The sequence below is a fragment of the Protopterus annectens genome, chromosome 1.part0, assembly GCF_019279795.1.
Source record: "Protopterus annectens isolate FY-2018-M chromosome 1.part0, PAN1.0, whole genome shotgun sequence".
NCBI lineage: Eukaryota > Metazoa > Chordata > Ceratodontiformes > Protopteridae > Protopterus > Protopterus annectens.
Window position 1 is genome coordinate 1,051,050,207 of NC_056725.1, and position 23,220 is coordinate 1,051,073,426.

General features: G+C 41.1%; 1 protein-coding gene across 1 annotated transcript in view; it reads right to left on the reverse strand.

The window, feature by feature from the left end:
• SMC6 (structural maintenance of chromosomes 6) overlaps positions 1–23,220 on the reverse strand; it is a 1,850,548-nt gene that overhangs the window by 421,734 nt on the left and 1,405,594 nt on the right. The window contains exon 20 of the mRNA XM_044068538.1: positions 15,336–15,506. Coding sequence (XP_043924473.1) covers positions 15,336–15,506 — 171 coding nt within the window. The remainder of the gene's footprint in view (positions 1–15,335; positions 15,507–23,220) is intronic.

The window sequence follows — 23,220 nt, forward strand, 5'->3', positions numbered from 1 at the left end:
CCGTGTTGTTCAGTCCAAGAGAGGGAAGTTTGGGTGTACCGAGGACCCTCTTTAGCAGAATCAAGAGGTTTACAAGTTGAGTCAGAAGAATTTTTTTTCCTTTGCCAGCACCAGCAGGGGAGAAAGACAGACAGAGAAAACACTGGTGCCTCAGCCAAAAACTTGCTATCATCAGCAGTTCTGGACTCTTCTCCCCCCTCATTTTCTTCTTTATCATCCTAGGAAGCAAGGGGATGGGAGAGAACATGTACAAAAAGAGTTCTGCCCACCTGAAGGAAAAGTGGTACAATACCAAAGTTGGTCTGTGTGGTGCTCTGAAGCAGAACTGTTTTCAGTTGTTCACTGACTAGAGAAGTGTAGTTGTCTATTTTTGATAACCACACCTGTGAGTAAGATCCAAAAAGGTGCCACTATCTGGCATTCATTCATATGGATCTGGAGATGCCCCAGTCAGATGATCTGCAAATGCATTCCATTGACAATGGATGTATGAGACCCTTAGGGTTATGCTTGATTATATGCTGCCAGCTTATGTAGCAAATAATAAAGAGTAACCCTGTTTATTTACATAATTCATCACTGCTGTATTCTCTGTTAGTGGGATGTAACCCCCCCCCCCTCCCCAGTTCCAAATTGGTTGGATAGCCACAAGTGTCAGGAATACACCTGTTACTTGGTAGCCATTCAGATGTGGGCAGATGCAAATGTCCTTGGTCCTATAATGCACTGATAATGAAGCAAAACACTTAGTAAATATTCGAGGTATAGCAGCTAAGCCAAAGGGAAAAGAAATAAAGTGATAGTTGGACACCTGAAAAATCACGTGTAGTCTCAATGTATCTGTAGGCATGTATCCTTCAATTCCAAGATAAGCATCAGGGCTTGATGCATCAAAAGGGTGTGAAGTGTCAAGCATTCCAAATGTTAGCACTTTTAGGAATTTGTTTAACTTTAATAGGTGGAGATGTGTCTTCTTTTGTCCAACCTTTCTTGACTCCAAAGTGTCCAGAGTCAAAGCTTTCAGTTTCTTCCCTATTTAGTAATCTCCTCAAGGCTTCTTATATTTGGGGTGGTGGCGAAGTTTAAAAAAGTTGTGGTTTTTGGGTAAGTGATGTGGGAGGGAGTAATGTAGGTCCATCATTTTTATTCCCTGTTTGCTGGGTTGGTGGTCAGGGACCTAAAGCTTCCCATTCTACTCTCCTTGCCGCTTTCATTATTGCAAGTTGTCCTGACCTACAGTTATGTCAGCTTTCCTTGCTGTTGTCACCAAGGTTACTGTCTTGAAGGGTAATTCCTATTATATATATATATATATATATATATATATATATATATATATATATGTGTGTGTGTGTGTGTGTGTGTGTGTGCATGCACACGTATGGGAAAGTGGAACAGTAGCTTAACTGATTCCATGTTTTTCCCTTCTCCAGTTTTTTAAATATCTCTTGGGAAAGGGATCCAAAAAGAAGGTCCTTGTCTCAGTTGCATTAAGGAGCAGACTGCTGACATCCTCTGGTAGGTGTTGTATTCACAAGACAGGCATGTCTTCTAATGAATGAGCCCCTAACAGCAGCCCTGGATGGTACATATACAGCATCATAACCACTCAGTAATATTTCAACCCACATACGAAGCAGCAAGGCTCACTAATTCTGCCTAAAGAGTACTGTCAGCAATACACCCTTCAACTCTGTCAACTGATTGAGGAGTTCTTCTTGAAACATTGTCATGTGTGACTGACAAATTAGGGCTCTAAATGTGAGGGCTGCTGAAGTACAAACCTTCTCCCCAAAACAGATAAGACAGATATTTTTGCTCTGTCACTTACTGGAAAGGGTAATTGGGCTCGGAATCAATCTGGGCACTTTTGAAGCATCCATGGATGCTGCAAGTTAGGTGTACTACTCTATTTTTGTACAGGTATTTGAAAAGCTCGTCTACCCTGTAGAAGTGGTCTTGTCTCCTGCAAGCAGGGGGCTGAGAATTTATTTCCAGCAATGTTGCATAGAAGGCATCCAGGAAACTGGAGAAACAGTCCAAGCCCAGAAGGTCCTAACATATTTTTTGGGCAACCAAGACATCCGCAAAGCTTCCCACTTAAAATAAACTTTCATCAAAGAAAAAGTCTCCCCAAATGAGATATCCTCTCAACATCAATAATATATCCTGAAGTGAAAGAACAATTGGGCTATATAGTCCAGATCTTTTATTACTTTATATCCATAGGGGAAGGCTCTCACTCTCTCAGGATAGGGGTCATGGCTCCTTTACTTGCATGATTCAAAACAGATGGTTGGCCTGGTTTTGCCTGCAGGTTCTAAATAAAATTGTAAAGAATCCTGTATGAGAATCAGGAAACAGGACTCACTGAGTGGCAAGGCTGTTGAAATAGTAGATGTCAAGAGCTTGGATGCCTGGGCCTGCAACATGACATACCATCCAAATGTGATTTCAGAAAGTGTGTGTATGTGTGTGTTTCTACTGCCCAAGCCTTTACTTTCTGTTGTCCTCAAAAACCAGTATTATGAGGACATTACTCTTCCCTGATGAGACAATAAAATGGGTCAGTTGTCTGGGAACCAGCATCTATCTTAATCACGGTCACCATATCTTTCAGCAGAGATGATGTGGCCTTCAAAGTGGCACAATTACTGGCTTTGGAAGCATCGAGTGTCTGAAGTGAGGGCTCAAATGTGTTTCCACAAGTTAGGCACGCTTAGTCCTTGAGATACAAGACAGAACCTGAAAGCCATCTGCAATGTCTTGTCTATCTTGCTGATGGCTGGCCCCCAGTTTTTCAGTATGTTTTTCTACTTTATTGAGAGATGTCCATGGAGGTAAACTGTTGGGTATCAACAGACAGTCCTCTTTACGAAGGGACTCCAGCCACTGCTTGTTTAATTAATTCCGATCAAAGACTTTTCTGATAAAGCCAGCACTGGGTGGGGGTTGGGGTGGGTAAAATAAATAAATGCAACAAGACACATCATGGGAAGTTTGCAAACAAAAAAAAATGCACGGAAGTCTACAACTTTATGCAAACCGTAACATCTGCATGCACAGAGAGTGAACTTTTGCTGGACAGGAACAGAAAGTACAGTTGTGTACACTTACCATAAATGTAGACGTTCAAGTGTATTCATTGTTGCAGTCATTATATTTGGGTAATCTGCTGGCAGGTTGCCCTCAGTCGGCCTGATTAACAAAGTCTTGGGTCCTGCGTCGGTTGCTGTCCCTTCTTCCATGACGTCAGGTCATCAGGGGTATAAAACATGTAGCCGACGCCATTTTCATCAGTTTTTCTTGCCCCAGATAACAGGTGCCCCCCAAATGGGGAGCAAAATATATATATCTACATATGCATGTAATTTAGAACACAAAAAATATACCTCCAAATAAAAGCAAATACAACAAAAAGGCTTTTGAGCATAGTAAAAGAAAGAAGAGGTATAAAAAAGAGAAAAGTAGGGGGCTGGCGGTGGGTAACCAGGACTGCAACAGTGAATACACTAGAACATCTATATTTATGGTAGGTGTACACAACTGTACTATGTTCTTCGTGTTTCTCTGTTGCAGTCATTACATCTGGGTAGAATCCCAAAGCTATGGTTGGGAGGATGGAATTATACAGCATTAGGAGCAGCTATAAGGCCCTACAGGACAGCAGTGGCAAAGCCTGCTCTGGACTTAGAGAAGAGAGGTAAATGGTAATGTTTGGTGAATGTATGAACTGAGCTCCAGGTAGCAGCTTCTAGAATGACTCTGGTAGGAACCCCTCTGAGAAAGGCTGCCGAAGTAGATGTAGCCCTGGTGGAATGGGATCTGATCCCCTTGGGAACAGGTTTACCATGATGCATGTAGCAGAAACAAATACAATGGCTTATCCATTTTGAAATAGTCTGCTTTGAAATAGCCTTTCCCTCTGCCCCTGCAGCAAATGCCACCAGTAGTTGCTCAGATATTCTTAGAGATTTTGTCCTGTTCAAGTAGAATCTTAGTTGTCTGTGTACATCCAATGAATACAGAATCCACTCCCCCTTGTTCTGTGGATTTGGGAAAAAAGTTGGCAGATGAATGGTCTGATTAAGAGCCACATTAGATACCACTTTAGGCATAAAGGATGGATTGGTCCTGAGCGACACCCTGTCCGAGTAGAAAATAATGAAACGCTCCACTGCCATGAGAGCCTGTAGTTCTGAAATCCTTCTAGCTGAAGTGACTGCTAAAAGAAAAGCTGTCTTCCAAGAGAGAAATTTTATGTCTGCAGTAGCAGCTGGCTCAAAAGGAGGTAGGGTGAGCTTTTCCAACACAAAATTGAGGTCTCATGCCGGAGTTGGTGCTCTCCTGGGAGGTCTTAAATTTCTGGCCCCTCTGAGATGCTGCTTTAGCAGGGGATGAGAAAAGAGGGGATGCTCTGTGTTGTAATGAGCTGAAATGGTGGAGGCATGGATTTTTATGGAAGAGAAAGATAGGCCCTTGTGAAGCATCTCAGTTAAATATTGCAGAATCTGAGGAATATTGGGCATTGCTGTGCTTATTCCTTGTGCCTGGTTCCAGGCACAGAATCTTTTCCATTTATCAGCATAAGATTTTCTAGTACTAGGCCTTCTAGCCTCCAAAATGACATCCATCACAGGTTTGCTGAGAGATGTAACTGGTGAAATTAGTTGATTAGCCATGCTGCAAGATTCAGAGTTTGGAGCTGAGTGTGCAGAATTTGATAGTTTTGCTGAGACAGTAGATAAGGTGTCTGAGGCAGGTACCATAGAGGAAGGTGTGACATATTGCGTAGGAGCAGGTATCAGTATTGGCGAGGCCAGTCTGGAGCAATCAGAATAATTTTTGTTTTTTCCTGTCTAACTTTTAGTAATACCTTGAAGAGCAAAGGCAGAGGGGGAAAGGCCTTTGCCTTTTTCCAGCTGAAGGATAGAGCATCCACTTTCCAAGCTTTTTTGTGATGGCTTCTTGTGCAGAATTTGTCCAGCTGATAGTTTTGGGATGAGGCAAAAAGATCTATGTCTGGGCTCCCCCATTTGCGTGTCAACATGCTGAAGATTTGTGGATCCAGTTTCCATTCGTGTGGGTCCATATGATTTCTGCTTAGTTCGTCTGCCCGAGTATTTTGCTTTCCTGGCAGGAATTGAGCTTGTAGATGTATTTGGTAAGTCAAGGCTGTGTTCCACAAAGCCAAGGCTAGTCTGCAAAGGGGGTAGGAATGGGTACCTCCCTGCTTGATTATGCACCACATGACTGTGGTGTTGTCTGCCTTTATCAGTAGTTGTTCTGGATGAAGAAAGTCCTTGAAGGCTGTCAGAGCATTCTATACAACTAGCATCTCCTTCTGGTTGATATGCAGGTGCATTTGATTTGGGCTCCATTCGCCCTGAATGCATCTCCCTGCCAGATGCGCCCCCCCCCCTCCCCCAAGCATAATCTGATGCATCTGCAGTCAGGGTTTGGTGGGCAGGGGGTGGAATCAATGACAGTCCCTTGTTTTGGTGACAGGCCTCTGCCCACCACAGGAACTCTTGCTGTAGGCAAAGAATGATAGGAATCATTGTTTCCAGGCTGTGATAATGTTGACTCCATAAGCTTTTTAGGTACCATTGAAGTTTCCTCATATGCAGTCTTGCATATGGAATTAGTAGAATGCAGGAAGCCATGAACGCCAAGGCCTGCAGAACTTGTCTTGCAGATAACTGGGTTTTTGTGGCCACTTGTTTGAAGTAAGTCATCAATTGGATTTGTTTTTCTGGCGTGAGGTAAGTCATCTGGGCAGTTATATTCAAGCTTGCACACAGGAATATAATTATTTGAGGGGGTACCAGTTGTGATTTCTTTTTGTTTATGGTGTACCCTAGGTAAGTTAGAAGCCTTTTTACAAACACCAGATGCTGTAGAAGAGTGTCCTTGTTTTTTGCCTGAATTAGACAATCGTCCAGATGAGGATAAATTTGAATGTTTCTTTGTCTGCAAAATGCAAGTACTGGTGCCAGGCACTTTGTGAAGACCCTGGGCGCAGTAGATAAGCCAAAGAGCAGTGCAGAGAACTGGTAATGCAAATAGCCTGCTTTGAAGCGGAGGTATCTTCTGCAAGATTCCCTGATTGGGATATGCATGTAAGCCTCTTTTAAGTCTAGAGTTACCAACCAGGCATCCTTGCCTAGCATAGGCAGTAACTGTTGTACAGTCAGCATCTTGAATTTTGGAATGTCTGGGAATGTATTTAGAATGGATAAGTCCAGAATTGGACACCATGATTTGTCTTTTCTGAGTACCAGGAAAAGTCCTGAATAAAAACCTTGTCCCTTTTCCTCTTCTGGTACTGGTTAAATAGCCCCCATATTCATGAGGGACATAACTTGCTTCTGCCCCTCTGCCCACTGATTTGGAGGCAGATCTGGCCATCCGTTTGGGACTGACAACATGTGGAAATGAAATCTGTATCCCCGGGATACTATATTTAAAACCCACTTGTCCTGAGTAATTAGATGCCAATTTTGTGCATGAAGTGCTAGTTTTCCCCCCAAAGGGGCTGCCAAAAGATAAGTGCTTTGAGATGCCAGAGGAAAGTCATTGAGACTGTTTACCGTAGGGAGGTGCCTTGCTACTTCCAGATTTGGAGGTGGAGGCACCCAATTGTTTTGTTCTGTAAGTTCCTTGTGACTGAAACCTGGAGCCTTTAGAGTGTCTGGGTTTGACCTGTGCGGCTCTGGTGGGTACTGGAAAGGAACAGTTCTTAGTAAGCCAGTGCCTACTGAACCTGGGTGGCTGCACTTGTAGGAAATCTTTTACAGTTTGCATAGATTTAGCTTTATCTTCCATCTTTTTCAAAACTTCTTCTGCCTTATTACCAAATAGACTGTCCTGTTGTAAAGGAGCATCCAACAATTTTGTTTTAACATGATCAGGCAGATTTTGCTCCTTGAGCCAAGCATGCCTTCTTATCACAGATCCAGTTACAGCGGCCCTGCAAGAGGCCTCCAAGGAATCAAAACCACACTGCAAAGTATGCTTTACAACTTGTTCAGCTGAATGCAATAAATCCTGTAACTCTATTTTCCACACAGTCAGAAATCAACATTATTTTCTGTTTAAGTAAGCCCATGACTTGTTGCTGATATTTAAGCATATGAAATTGACAGTTTAAAGCCCTGATTGAAGAAATTAGATACTTAGAACTTGAACTTTGTGACAATGATATGATTAGATATTTTTTGATATCAGAACCCACTATTCCTAAAATACAGGGTTTACCCAAACTTCATAAAAATTCTACCAGACCACCCATGAGGCCCATTGTGGCTGGGAAGAATTGGTGTACGAAGCCAGCATCTATTTTTATTGAGAAAAATTTGAGACCAATAATTAATAGGTCAAAGTATATTTTAAAAGACACTGAGCACTTTCTTAGAGATTTGTTTGATTTTACTAATGAGGGATGTTTGTCTGAAGAATAGTTTGTGACAATGGATGTTGTGTCATTATTTACAGTTATACCAAATTATATTGGTATTAGAAATGTGAGACATCTATTAAAAATTAATGATGAGTTTAATAGTCAAAAAATAGAGCTGATACAGAGATTACTGAAACTTGTTCTTGAGAATAATATTTTTGTTTTTAGGGAGAAGACCTATTGGCAGAAAAATGGGGTTGCAATGGGCACCCCGTGTGCCAATAGTTATGCTAATGCTGTCATGTTCAAATGGGAAATGGAACATATCACAGGAGGTAAATATGATGAAATGGTTATGTTTTATAGGAGATTTGTGGATGATCTCTTCCTTTTATGGAGAGGGACTGTCCATCAATTGAATGAATTTTTGGAATTTATTAATAATTCTACAGGTTTTCTTAAGTTTACTATGGATTATTCACAATCGGGTATTAGTTTTTTAGATGTTTATGTAGAAAAGGATAGTATAGGTAAAATTAGTACAAGAATTTATAGGAAAACTTGTCATGCTAATAAGTTATTGAATAGAGATAGCATGCACCCTAACGTTATATTTAGAAACGTAGCTCAAAATCAATTCTTAAGAGCATCAAGACTGAGTGTCAAGAAGAATGACTATGAAAATCAATTAGAACTGACAGGGACAGAACTTTTAGAGAGGGAGTACGATGAGAAAATGGTCATGAAAAATATGGAAGAAGTTGTGAGAACAAGAGAAACTAAGGCCAAACCATACTTCTCTAAGAAAACTGTAAATAGAAAGGAACATCTAGGAAATGACAAACTAAGAATGTGTTTAAGCTATTCCAGAGATGTCAAAATATGCACTGATATTATCAATAAACACTGGAATATATTGACCACAGATGGTCAGATTAAAGAGCTGGCTGGAATGAATCCACAGTTTTTATTTTTAAAAGAGAAGTGTTTGAGAAGAAGATTATGTATAGATCGAGAATTAAAATCAAAATTTGATACAGGGGCAAAGAATACCACACCATGTGGAAAATGTCATTTTTGTAATTTTACTTCTAAGGAGACACATTTCAAACACCCTGACACTGATGAGATTTTTATTTTGAGAGTCAGTGCAAGATGTGATACCTCACATGTTGTTTATTTGGCTACGTGCCAGATATGCAATAAATTTTATATAGGGAAGACGGATCGCCCCCTTAGCGATAGAATTAGGGAGCATGTGTATCACATAAAGAAGAGTAGTAGTTTTAATGCATTGGCGAAGCATGTAGCAGCCACAAATGAACAGCATTCATTTAAATTTCTTGTTTTAGGGAGAGCTTATTATTGATGTTAGGGGAGGTGATATTAAGGCCAGGACTGAGGAAAAAGAAGCAGAGTGGATAGTAAGACTTAGAGCAAATTCAGGTCATGGTCTGAATGATTCTGTACCCATGAGACCTGTGTTGAAGAAAAGACCTTTGAATAGAAGAAGTATGATGTTATGTGCATTTTTAAGATTTTGAGTGTAAGTAGTTATATAGTTTTAAATGTTTTTAAGATGTTATTTGTGTGTATGGTTTTAAATTTTATGCATCAGTCATGTGACTGTTTCTAGGGTTATATAAGGTGTGTTTTTTAATTGATGTTATACACCTGAAGAAGCAACCTGTGAAAGTGCTTGTGTACCATTAAAGCTTTGTTATACTGGATTTCAGATTTTTGGTTTATTTTTTGGAGCTTGAAGAAAATTGGATAATTTGGATACATTCCGTTTAATGTATTCGAATTTTTGAACTGGAGCCATTCCTTTGTAGTCTTTTTCTTCATTATTTGTGGACTTTTTGTGCTTTTCTGCAAAGGTATCTTATTTATATTGGGTTGTTTTTGTTACATTAAATATGCAAATGTGTCAATGTTCCTGAAAAGGTGCAGTCAGCCTGTCCAGGAGGGAGGTGCAAAGCTCTGAAAAACAGGCCACTGCCAGAAGCAAAGATCCCTGTGGTGGTGATTACTTTAACAGTGATCCATACAAAGCACATCTAATATGAGCAGGTTTTAGGCAAGAAACACAATGACAAACACAGTATACGCTGGATGAGGGAAGATGACTGACCCAGGAAAGCAGACTGACAGGTGTTAGGAATAGATAACTTATTGTTTTCAGTTCGCACTTGAAATATTTTTACTGCAGTAAGAGTTAAATTTAACATACTTAAGAAAAGCCATATTTTTTTCATATGAATATCTATCCACTCTTAGGGTACAGCACCCCATTTAACAGCATAGTTAGTTGCCAAGAAAACAAAAACATTATATAACAAGGATTTTAAACCAATATGATACAGTAAAATAAGAAAAATGACATGAGTATTTTGTGGTCATAACAATCAGCATAAATACATACACACTAAAGGAAAATTTTGGTAATGCACTCTTTTTTTTCAGTATTTATAATACTTACAAAAAAGAGCATACATCATTTTACTGCCACAGAAAGTTAACTGGTAAGTTGTATACACTTACCATAAATGTAGATGTTTGAGTGTATTCACTGTTCCAGTCATTACATTTGGCTTATCCCTACCAGGGTAGCCCTCGGCCGGCCCGAATACCAGAGGCTTAGTATTTTTGCGTTGGTTGCTGTCACTCGAAAACCGACGTCAGGTTGTCAGTAGTATAATGTAAGGCAGCAGACACCATTACATCAGTTTTTCTTGCCCTAACCTGTCAGGAGCCCCCATGTAGGAGGCTAGGTTCTGGTGGAAGAAAACCCCACCAGTGGAAGATAGATACCAAAAATTCCCTTGTAAGTTAAGAACAACTTAGAATGGTAATAAAAGGAGAAAGAGAAGAAAGGGGGATGGAGGGAGGGAAACCAGGACTGCAACAGTGAATACACTCGAACATCTACATTTATGGTAAGTGTACACAACTGTACTATGTTCTTTGTGTTTCACTGTTACAGTCATCACATTTGGGTTGATTCCCAAAGCTTAGAAAAAAGGGTGGAGGCAGTCAATGCAACTAGAGGCTGGCTAGGATGCCCTGCAAGACTGCAGAGGCAAACCCTGCCCTGGAATTGGAAAAGAGAGGCAAGTGGTAATGCTTGGTAAAAGTGTGAACTGATGTCCAGGTGGCAGCCTCCATGATGCCCCTGGTGGGGACTCCTCTGAGGAAGGCTGCAGAGGTGGAGGCTGTTCTGGTGGAGTGTGTCCTGACCCCCTGGGGGGAGGCTTTCCATGCTGTTTGTAGCAGAAATGGATGCAGTGTGGTATCCATTTTGAAATGGTTTGTTTGGAGATGGCTTTGCCTTCTGCCCCTGTAGCAAAGCTAACCAGCAATTGATCAGACATTCTGAAGGATTTAGCCCTGTCAAAATAGAATCTGAGCTGTCTGTGCACATTTAGAGAGTGAAGAATCCTTTCCCTCATGTTCTGGGGATTGGGAAAAAAGGTGGGCAAATGAACAGATTGGTTGAGAGTCACACTGGAAACCGCTTTGGGCATAAATGATGGGTTAGTTCTGAGGGATACCCTGTCTGCATGGAAAATGATGAAGGGTTCCACAGCCATGAGTGCTTGCAGCTCAGAGACTCTTCTGGCTGAAGTGATGGCCAGAAGGAATGCCGATTTCCAGGAGAGAAATTTTAGCTCTGCAGAATAAGCAGGTTTGAAAGGGGGCAGGGTGAGCTTTTCCAAAACAAAGTTAAGGTCCCAAGCTGGTGGTGGTGCCCTTCTGGGTGGCCTTAAGTTGCTAGCCCCTCTTAGGAACTGTTTGATTAAAGGGTGTGAGAAAAGGGGCTGCTCAGTGGGAAAATGAGCAGAAATAGCAGAGGCATGCATTTTTATAAAGGAAAAAGAGAGGCCACTGTGTAGTAGGTCAGCTACGAAATCCAGGATGAGAGGGAGGGAGTATTGTCTCCCTTAGCCTGGATCCAGGTGCAGAACCTTTTCCATTTGTCTGCATAAGACTTTCTGGTGCTAGGATGTCTGGCCTCACAGATAACATCCAGAACCTGTTTACTGAGGTTGGCAGATTGGTTTGGGGCCTGGGAATAAGCCAAGCTGCCAAATTGAGAGTCTGTAATTGGGGATGCATGAATTCCCCTTCCCTCTGGGTCAGGAGGTTTGGAATCTGAGGAAGATGCCGGGGAGCGGGGAGAGGCTGCGCAGCAAGGGGTACCAGTGCTGCCAGGGCCAGTCTAGAGCTATCAGAATGGTCTTTGGTTTTTCCTCCCTTATTTTGAGCAGTAGCCTGGGGATGAAAGGAGGGAGGAAAGGCACAGACCGATAGATTGACCCAGGATAAGGATAGGGCATCCACTTTCCAAGCCATACAGTGATGCGCTCTGGTGCAGAAATTACTGCTGAGTTATTAGGGTGAAGGTACTTCTGTTGAGTTGCCACTCGTGTGGGTCCAGAAGATTTCTGCTTAATTGGTCTACCAGAGGGTTGAGAGAGCCTGGTAGGAATTGTGCTAACAGGTATAGTTGCATGGCAGAGGCTGTGTGCCAAAGGGTCATGGCCAGCCTGCATAAATGGTAGGAGAGAGTCCCAGTCTGTTTTGGTCAGGAGAGCCCCTAGAGAGAGAAGGGGCTTGAAAGCCATCAAGGCATACTGCACAGCCATCTTTTTGATTGATGTGCAGAACGATTTGCTGTGGGCTCCACTGACCCTGTATGCACATGCCATCCAGGTGGGCACCCCAAGCGTAGTCTGATGAGTCTGTGGTGAGGGTCTGGGCGGCAGGGGTTGGGTAGAAAGGTATTCCCTTGTCCTGGGAGTATGCTGCTGCCCACCACAGAAAAATCTTTTCTGAGGCAAGGAATTATAGATAGAAGAGTTCCATGTCCTGAGAGTGTTGGCACCAAAGGCTCTTTAGGTACTATTGAAGTTTCCTGATATGTAGTCTGGCATATGGAATGAGTAGTATGCAAGATGTCATGAAGCCCAGAGCCTGCAGGTTCTTCCTTGCAGTTAGCTGGGGCCTGGTGGCTAGTTGAGAGAAGTAGGCTGTCATGAAAATTTGTTTCTCTGCAGTAAGGTATGCCATCTGGGATGCTGTGTCCAGACTTGCTCCCAGGAATATTATCCTTAGTGTGGGCATCCGTTTGGATTTCTTTTCACTGATTGTGTATCTTAAGGAGGTTAGTAGGGTCTTTGCAAAGGCCAGGTGCTTGAGCAGCCTTTCCTGGCTGTCTGCCTGAATAAGGCAGTCGTCTAAGTATAGGTAAATTTGAATATTTCTTTGTCTGCAAAAGGCAATGACCGGAGCCAGACATTTTGTGAAACCTCTGGGAGCAGAAGATAAGTCAAAGGGAAGTGTAGAGAACTGAAAGTGCTGAGATCCTGCCCTGAAGCAGACATATTTCCTGCATGATTCCCTGACAGGAATGTGGAGGTAGGCATCTTTTAGATCTACAGTGGCTAGCCAAGCGTCCTTGGAGAGCATGGGTAGCAGCTGCTGGAGGGTGAGCATTTTGAATTTTAGTATCACCAGGAAGGTGTTTAGAATGGATAGATCGAGGATGGGGCGCCAGGTGCCCTCTTTTCTGGGCACCAGAAAGAGTCTGGAGTAGAAACCTTGGGATATCTTTTCTGCAGGAATGTGCTCTATTGCCCTCATAGAGAGCAGGGAAAGGATTTGCTTTTGAGTCTCTGCCCACTGATTTTGAGGTAGATATGGGAACCCTTTTGGGGTTGGAAGGGTGTGGAAGGAAAATTTGTATCCCTGAGACACTATGTTCAGAACTTAGTGGTCCTTGGTAATGGTGGTCCAGGTGCTTGAGTGAAAGGATAGTTATTTTTTCTAGAGGTAAGTGAAGGAGAGCAGAGAGGGTGGTGGTGGTGGTGAGTCATTTTGAGTTCTTACCATAAGGGGATGGCTTAGAACTCCCTGGTTTGAAGTGGAGGTAGTCCACTGCTTAGATCTCTGCATTCCCTGGGTCTGCTTCCACGGGACCTTGGCTGGGCCGGTTTACTTGGAGCAGGAAAGGACCAGTGCTTGGAGGGACAATGCCTGCTGAACCTAGGGGGTTGGACCTGCAAGACATCATTAAATGTTTGCACAGATTTTGCTTTTTCTTCCATCTTTTTTAAAAACCTCTTCTGCCTTAGTGCCAAATAAGTTATCCTTGTGTAAGGGGGCATCCAACAATTTAGATTTGACATGGTCTGGCAGGGGCTGTTCCTTAAGCCATGCACGCCTTCTAACGACAGATCCAGTGACTGCTGCCCTGCAAGAAGCTTCCAGGGCGTCAAAACCACAGTGCAAGGTGTGTTTAGTTACTTGATTTGCAGAATGCATTAAATTTTGTAAATCTTTAGATTCTGCCCAAGCAGGAAGGGAAGACAATTTTATGTTTAAGGAGTTCCAAGGTATGTTGCTGAAATTTCAGCACATGGAACTGACCATTTAGTACCCCGATAGCAAGAGCAGCTGAGATGTATACTTTTTTACCCCATCTGTCCAATGCTCATGAATCCCTGTCTGAGGGGGTGGGATTCATAGCAGTGGTTGCTTTAATCCCCTTTGGCCTTTGAGAAATGACCTCAGGGTCAGCTGTTGGATTTCAGGGACTCTATAGTACCTGTCTGGTTTTCTGGAGCAGGTGGTAAGGTGTCAGCAGTCAAGCTGAATTCAAGGAAAACATCCGCCACAACATCCAGGACTGGGGGGATGGCTAAGGGTCTGTGCTGCAGAATATCTAGGAATTCCCCGAGTCTCTTTTTAGACTGAGGGTAGTCCTGACTCTCCCACTGGAAATGCTCCCTTAAGGTAGGCAGGGTTTCCCCAAAGACAGAATCCTCTGGGGGAGAGGCTAAAGGAATGGAATCCTCTGCATCAGAATCTTCATATTCAGATGCATCAGATTCATCTGACTCTTGTTCAGACAAAACTACAGGGGACAGATCTCTTTTCCTTTTGGAAGGGGTAGCTGGGCCTTCCATGATTAGCACGATAAGGTCTTCCGCCATTTTAAGCATTTGAGACTGAGGCAAGGTAGCAGGCGCCTGAGAGTGAGTCGTTGGTTTCTTGGGTGTAGCTCGTACCCTGGACCTAAGAAACTCGGTAGTTGCGAAAGAAGACGTCGGTTTGTGTCGAGATTCGGTAGTGTGAAGGACTTCCTCGGAAGCCGGTGTCTGCTCAGTGGCACCGGACCCATTCGAGGGCGAGACAACCACAGGATCCTTAGTCGAAGAGTTTTGCAGGATACCGGACTCTGAAAGGGTCTCGGTAGCGGCCTGCAAATCAACGTAAGCGGGCATCAGGGGCTGCGAAAGTGCCTCACTGAGTACCGGAGAACTGATGACCAGCTTAACGGAAGCGTTATCGGTAGGTTTGGACCTGTGCGGTCTGTCTCTGTCTATTTTTACGTATTTTTCGGAAGATCTGCTGTCGGATGGCTTTTAGAAGCCATATTGGAATTTGAGAACTGTAAGAGAAAATATCTGGCTACAAGAAGGGCCTGACGATGGATAGTTCTGGCGTTGAATAAAGCACAGAAGTGACAATAAGGGACGTCATGGTCTGGGCCTAAACAAGATTTGTTTTCCACAGGCGAGATAATTAACTTTTTCTGACATCGGTTAGTGCAAGAAAAAAAAAAGGATCCCCAACTGGGTACTTAGCTTAGAAGACTTCGGCTGCTTCTGCTTCAGGCTCCACGGCAAGAAAGGCTGATGTAATGGCATCGGCTGCCTTACTTTATACTACTGACGACTTCATGTCAGTCTTCAAGCGACAGCAACCGATGCAGAAATACTAAGCCTCTGGTATTCGGGCCGGCCGAGGGCTACCCTGGCAGGGATAACCCAAATGTGATGACTGCAACAGTGAAACACGAAGATGATCACCACAATGTAAAATTTAAAGACTAATAAACATCACAGACAATCCAAAGGGAAATTACCTTTATGGGGTCAGCTTCCTCTGCAATAGAATTGATCTTTTCCTTGATGTCTCTATACTTTTGCTCAGCCTCTGCCAACAAGGATTTGCGTTCTTCAAGAGTTTTTCTTGCAACTTCTACATCATTCTCAACCGTATGCATCTTATTCATAATGTCCTGGGCCTCTTCTTCCTAAGAAGGTTTCAGAGAATTGTCAATAACTAAGTACTAGTGTAAACAAGTGAAACTTGACTAGAAGCATTCAGCTTTGTTTTAATTTAAACTTGCAATATTTTCTACAACAATGATATTTTCTAAGCTTACTACTAGGGTTATCAAAAACACACAAGCCAGCACCAGAATCCACAGTTGCATAAATATTTAATATATAAAAATGTAATTATGGGCTTCTGCTTCCATTAGTATAAATACATAAGTAACTCATAACACCCAAAGGGTGAAAAAAGCATACCGGTTTCAGCATATGGCCTTCATCAGTGCTACATAAACTGACATATTACAAACAGTTTTTATATCATAAGAACCAACAGTGCACCCCATAAATAGCCAATCACATTTGTTCATTAAGTCCCAGAGGAAATAAGGCTCATAATTTATTTATCCACATGAGTTCCTTATGGCTCAAAAAATAATGCAAATCCTCTTGTGATGTATTTTGTTTATAAATTCTATCTATAATAGTAAACCTAAATTGAGCAGAATGATGTTTCAATTGATGTTTACATAAAGCATTAGTACTCTTGTGGCATTTAATATCACTCATATGTTCTGAATCCTGAGTTTAAAGGGGAGAGAAGTTTGCCCCACATAAAAGGCAGAACAAGTACAGCTAACCAAATAAATTACCCAATCACTTTGATGTCATAAACTTTTGAACAATTAAAGGAAGTGAAAGAACTTTGTTTGAGAACCATCTTACAAAACCTACAATGTCCACACGAAAAGCAACCAATTGGGGGCCCCCTTCTAGTCTGGTTTCTATCATATTCTTAGCTGCCTTATTTCCCTTTTTATGATTAAACCAACCACCTATGTTTTTTACTCTCTTATAACCAAACTGACATCTAAATGGTAAAAATGTGGCCAATCTATCCTCCACATGCAAAACTTTCCAATGTCTATGTATAATCTGTTGCAAATATCTAGTGCTGCTACCAAATTCCATAATAAAGATGAATCAGAAGCTTGGCTTTTGTCCTATTGATTTGTTAGACCATCCTGCTAGCTGAGTCAACATCTTGTTTCAGAAAACCTCTGTCATGAAAACTTTGAGCCATATCATGTGCCTGTATATTATAATTTTCCAAAGTACAACAAATTCTTTTAAGTCTTAAAAACTGAGACATAGGAATATTCTTTATGACATGGGGAGGATGACAGCTGGAAGCATGGAGCAAATTATTAAACTGGGGATATTTTCTATACACATTACAACAAAGTGTACCATCTTCCAATACCTTCCAATACTTTAACCTGAACATCTAAAAATGTTATAGTCTCCGGATGGTAATTAACTGTAAATTGGATCCCCCATTTGTTCTCATTGAGATACTCCACGAACTTCCTAAAATATTGCTCATCTGAACACCAAACTAGCCAACAATCATCTAAATAACGGCACCAGATGTCAATCTCCCCTAGAAATAAATTACGACTGGCTTCATATATTAAATGATGTCCCACAAAACCCTTGAACAGATCATCATAAATGGGAGCAAAAGATGCTCCCATTGCAGTGCCCTTCAATTGTAAGTAACATATATTGTCAAAATAAAAAACATTTTCATTGAGCACATGTTCTGTTAGACATAGGAGGAATGTGTTAAAACCTGGGGAATATAGGGAAGTTTCTGAAAGCCAAAACTCTAAAGCCAATAGACCTGCCCAGTGTGGAATGCTGGCGTATAATGTACTAACATCTAACGTGCATAATAACCAAACCTTTTCCAACTGCATGTTATCTATTATATTAAAAAATTGTGTAGTGTCCTGAATACGCGCTCTCACATGTTCCAAGAGAGGTTTCAAATATTTTATCAGATATTATGAGAGAGGTTTCATCAAGGATCCTCTTCCCAACACTATTGGTCTACCTGGAGGCTTATCATAATTTTTGTGTATTTTGGGCAACATGTAAGAGATTTGTCTGGCAGGGTTTACCATCGTTAAATGATGTTTATTTTGTATAGATATAATACCTTCTTCACAAGCCAAAATGAGAAAATTGTCTCTTTCCTGTTTGAAAATACTAGTTGGATCCAAATCAAAGTGTTGGTAACATTGCTGATCCGAGAGTAGGCTGATTGCCTCATTACAGTACATATGCCAATCTCAAACCACCACTGCTCCCCCTTTGTTTGCTTGATAACTACATCCTTATTTCTGCTCAATTTGTATAAAGCCAAACATTCATCTTTTGTAATATTATCCTGATTATAATATGTATAGTTATCACTGGAAAAGTGTAATTCCTTCAATACTAAATTCTGAAAAATTGCTACATTTTTATTCATGGGAGGTACAAATGTTGAAGTCATAAACCTAAAAAGTATGTACATCTTCAATACCAGATTCAGAATTCTCAAAATATAACTTCAGATTCAACTTACTACAAAAGTTGATGACATCTTGTGCAAAAGAATATTCTGATACCATAAATTTTGGAACATATCCCATACCCTTATTCAACAAATTTTGTTCAACTTGTGTTAGTTCCAAAGAGGAAATATTATGAACATTCAAACAGCTGTTCACTTGTGTGTCAATGTAGCCAATATTGCTTCCAGACTTGTTCCTGTCCCCTCTAAGTTTTCTCCCTCCCCGCCTAGATCTCCTAAAGGGAAATCCACATTACCCTTTTTGGTAGGTTGGGAAGTGTGTAAGACCACACATTCATTGTGTGTATTAGAGGAAAACTCATCCCCTGAAGTATCTGATATGAATTTGATCTTCTTTAATATAGATCTTTTTCTCTTTCTTTTAAGACTAGGCTGAAAAGGACCTCATTTGTTGTCACTAAACGGTACTGTCTTTTTGACTACAAAAGGCTTCCTGTAGAATAGTCCCTGACATCTCTCTGAAACTTTCTAATCTTTCTGATTTTTAAATTTTGTTCTAATTGCATCTCCGAAAACAACAAAACTTGTGCTCGATATATATTTTGATCTTTATGCATAAAAGGGCGTGCCTTCGTTGATGGCTAAACGTCGAGCTGGCACCTCGGCGTTCATCAAAATCTACTGCCAATCATTAGCGGACCGGAGTTCCGCTGTGGTGACCCCTAACTGGGAAAAGCCGAAAGACAACAACATAACCCTGCAATTTTATGCAAACTTCCCCTATACTTTTGGTCAAACACAAAACTCTTCATTCATAGAATTCAATAAAAATCTTAACAAAACTCATCGAAGCTGAATGTTGTGCTTGTTGCCATTGGGTTAATAAGGTCTCATCTACCCCTTTTACAAATGGTTGTATCCTCACACTCAAACCACATATGATGATGTTTTTATTGTAATAGGCCTTAAATATCCTGAGATGCCACATATGAGGTCTCATCTCTTCATCTCATTTGTTAATCTGAAAAATAAATCCTGACATGAAACACTGGGATGTATCATCTTCCACTTTAGTCGATGATGCACAAAAATCAAAAATTTTGATATCATCCCTATCTGCCAAAAGCCCCTGAGTGATACTTGTGAAATCCACCTATGTAATAACTAATAATGACAAAAAATATATCAATTGTATCTTCCCTATCTAACAAGCAATGTAGGTCCTGCTGTAAATATTATTGGTACCAAGACCTGTCAAAAATAATCTCTTAGGATTCAATATGGTACAAAAATGACCAATAATTAAGTCAAAACTGGTTATTAATTCAGAATACTAATAGCCAGTTGGGATATCACATACTACGCCTGGAAATTCAAAAATAATATCCACTATATAGGTGTACATAAATTTGCACCCTTCTAATGCCATTTAATTGAAAATTATTCACAAAAAATTAAAAACCTGTGTCATTAATTCTCTCAAAACAGTTGTGGTTAAATTACTGCAAAACCACAAGCTGAAGTGCAATAATTTCACAAAATCAGTGCATCTAGTAAAACGACACTGCTTGCATCAATAAATTGTTCAACAAAGTCGTCCTGTGTCCATCAAAAAACAAAATACAGTATTAAACAAGTGTCCAATAATTGAATAGATAATTCCTTTTGACACTGATAGATATGAGGCTCAAAATAAATAGCAATATATGTTCGTCAAAACCTTTAGACGTCAGCATTCGCTTCTTCGTCCAATGATCCTGTAACCATGCGGATACACACAAAGTTTGTCCATAAACATATATTAATCATAAGGGTCTATATTAAAACAATGAATGCTTAAATCAGCAAACGATGTTTCATCTACCCTTTTTCAGCGAAAGCTGAAAATGTCGACACTTCAGAAGAGCGATTTCTTTCCTAGGGAAAGAAATCGCTGTTCCAAACAAAAAAAAAAACAAAAAACAAAAAAAAACAGTAAACAGTTCCAAACACACACACATGTACCTTAAACCTAATTCTACCCCCCCCCAAAAAATAAACAGATGAAAACACACACACACATGTAACTCAACCATACATCTAACACAAAAAAAAAGTAAACATTTTAAAACATATACAGTTACCTTAACCCACACCCTAACCCTAAGGTCAGTAACTGTTGCACATTCACAATCGGGAGCTATACCAGACAAGGGAATCCCTGAGACCACACTACAGTGCAGAACACAGTAAAGCTTCGAAGCGGTCAAGCGACTTCTTTCCCAGGGAATTAGCTGAAAAGCCGCTTCGCTGTTTTGCCTGTACGCTCTTTAGGTGCCAATGAAAACGCATTCGACAAAATGCGTTTTCGTCGTTCTAATAAGAACCCAATCATAATATATGAGCCCCATAAACATTTCAATTCAAAAATGACATATGGACACACAAGCACAAATTGGCAATAACTTAAGTACTACTGTAAACAAGTGAAACTTGACTAGAAGCATTCAGCTTTGTTTTAATTTAAACTTGCAACATTTTCTACAACAACGATATTTTCTGGGCTTACTACTAGGGTTGCCACTTTTTCAAATACCCAGGTTTGGACATTTTTTTGCATAAAACATGAGATTTTGCAGGACAAACAATAACCACAGCTGGTGGAAAGGAATGAAGGCTACTCTGTAGTCAAAATAAAAGACTATCCAGTTTCTCATCCTGTTTCATGTAACATTTAGGTGTTTTAATTAATAAATGTTTATGCAACTATTAAAGAAAAGCTAACAAATATGTTTTGTCCTAAAATCTCAGGACATTTACCATTTTTCATTTTTTTCCTGCAGGACTCAACTTTCCAAATAGGGTATGTCCTGTGCAGAGATGGGCAGGTGGAGGGTAACCCTATTTATTAATTAAAAACAACAGCTCTTGTGAAGAGTGAACTACAGGATCTGTAGTGTTGCCACATGTAAGCAATGCACATTACCTTTCAAACAGCCCACTCTGAGAACCACACTAACATGATGGTAGTTCTTATAGGTCTGAGGATAATCTACTTCCTTGAATGCTCTGATCAGAACTACAATATTAACTCTACCATTCATGAATTTTTTCCATGGACTTTTTTACTCAAAATTCATACTTGAAAAAAATTGTATCTTCTTTTCTGAGCCATCACACAGCCATCAAGCAGTGCCTCAAACAATGGCATATCATGTTAAGGGCAGTAGTGTGAAGTTCTTTACATTAATGTATCTACAAGGAAGAAGTCATCTGGGTAGAAAGCCATTACATAAAGGCATACTCATCTGTGAAATGCATTCAAGATAAAATTCCTCCAGAAGGCCACAATTAGTTGAATAACAATGTGACTAATGACAGATTGCGACATGCGTCTCCACTGAAAACCTCATCCGCAGGTGACACATTCTGTTCTTCAATTCAGAAACTCCTCTTACAAAAAGGAGTTCCTTAAAGTAAACACACAGCAAAGAACTATACACATACAGTATAGGAATCACAGTGATTGTATGCACTATTCAACACTTCCTAACAAGTAAAATAAATGATTTGAGTCAAGTGTCAAAATACTCCGAGGGTCCACTGCCATACTAGCGACTCGAGTTTCCACTAAACATCTGCATCATGTATAAGCCCCTGAGTCACAGACCATACAGGGGGAATGCAATGAACACTGCTAGGTCTGAGTAAGGCTATGGGAGAGTAGCCCCTAGCCCAGAACTCTTCAGAGGGTGGCCAAATGACTCAGAGGAGAGTTACATGGTATCAGGCAAGTGAGCCATGGCCTCCAAACAATTAACCAGGGTCTTGGTGTCACAGCACCCTAGGACACAATTTCACAAGTGGAAGCCACAGTTTCATCTTCCACAGTACCTCATCCTCCTCAGAGGCAGAGTACTGGGACTGGTTCAAGTCTACACCAGCACAAGTTAAGCTCAGCACCCGCATGGACCAAACAGCTGGTATAATATAGGACTCAACTGCATTACTAGGCGATGGTCTATTCTATCAAAGTATAGCCCTGCTGTCTTTCTTGAGGTGGACCTTCTCACTGGTTCCCATCAGAAGTGCTCCTGATGGCTACCATTTTTCAAGTCATGAGGAAAGCATGGACTTTCTCTCTCCAAAAATGACTGGCAGGATTAAAAAAAACTGACACTTTAAGCAATACGGCATGTCATACTCCTCACCAAGACAGTAAAAATCTCAGTATGCCAGTTCCGATAGTTCAGAGGGATAAAAGCCCTATGACCTAGGCAGCCAGAGTTTGGATGGCAGACTGAACATCTTTAAGCATGAATAGAATAAGTGTAATGCAGCTCATTTGGCTTGCCTTTCATCAAGAGGAGGGCGAAGGGGAACAAGTGACCCAATATTTGATTATCAGCAGCAAAGGAATGATGGACATGCCCATTGTGTGTGTGTGTGTGTGTGTGTGTGTGGTGCCTGCTTGAACTGTCTTGCCTGTGATCCCTAGGGAAGGCTGGGATATCTAGGTAAAGCATTTCTCCAACAAGGAATGGTGGGGAACACTGGCTGAGTTGCCATAGAGACAAGACTATTCACCAGCACGTCCTCCCCCTGGATGCAACAGTGTGCACAAGGGAAAGTGAAAAATGGTTAGGGCAAAACATTCCCTGGCAGAAATATGATGTTGCACCATGGACCTCAAGCTCGTCAGCAGCCTTAAGTTTTCTTAAGCATTAACAGAAATAAGTTAACAAGTTAAGCATCCTTAAGTTGGAGTAAGACTGGGGAAGGAATAGGAGTAGCTGGTAAACCTAGTGGAAGAGGAGAGATCACTGGTAGCAACCGATTTTCAGCTATGAAGAGGCAAAAAAACTCAAGAGGGTGTGGTACACAGTCTTATGCTAGAGCCCTTGATACAGACCAGAATCTGCAATGGAGTGGTGGGTTGGGGGCAGGGGCTTGGGTGAAGGTAGTGTAGTCTTGAGGGGCTTACAGGACTGTCATGACTTACTGAGACCCACTACACACCCCATAGGACTTAAAAGTACAAATCCCATTCTTTTGTGTGGTTGACAACCCTGTTCTCAAGCCCATTAAATCCTCATCACACAAGGAAAGAAAAAGCTGAAGGGCTTTCGCTAAAGGAGAAATGCAGAGCAGTAGTGCTGTTGGGAGGAACAGCTAGATTGTCATTTTAGAAACGGAACAAAAGTAATGCAAAAAAGGGCAAAAAATGAGTTGGTTGGTATTCCGACAAATGGAACATCCTGAAATTGAAACTTTTGCTGAAGTGTGATTGGTGGAATGATTAAAGTCAATTCAAAAAAGGCCCACAATGTTATTTCAGTGCTTCCGTT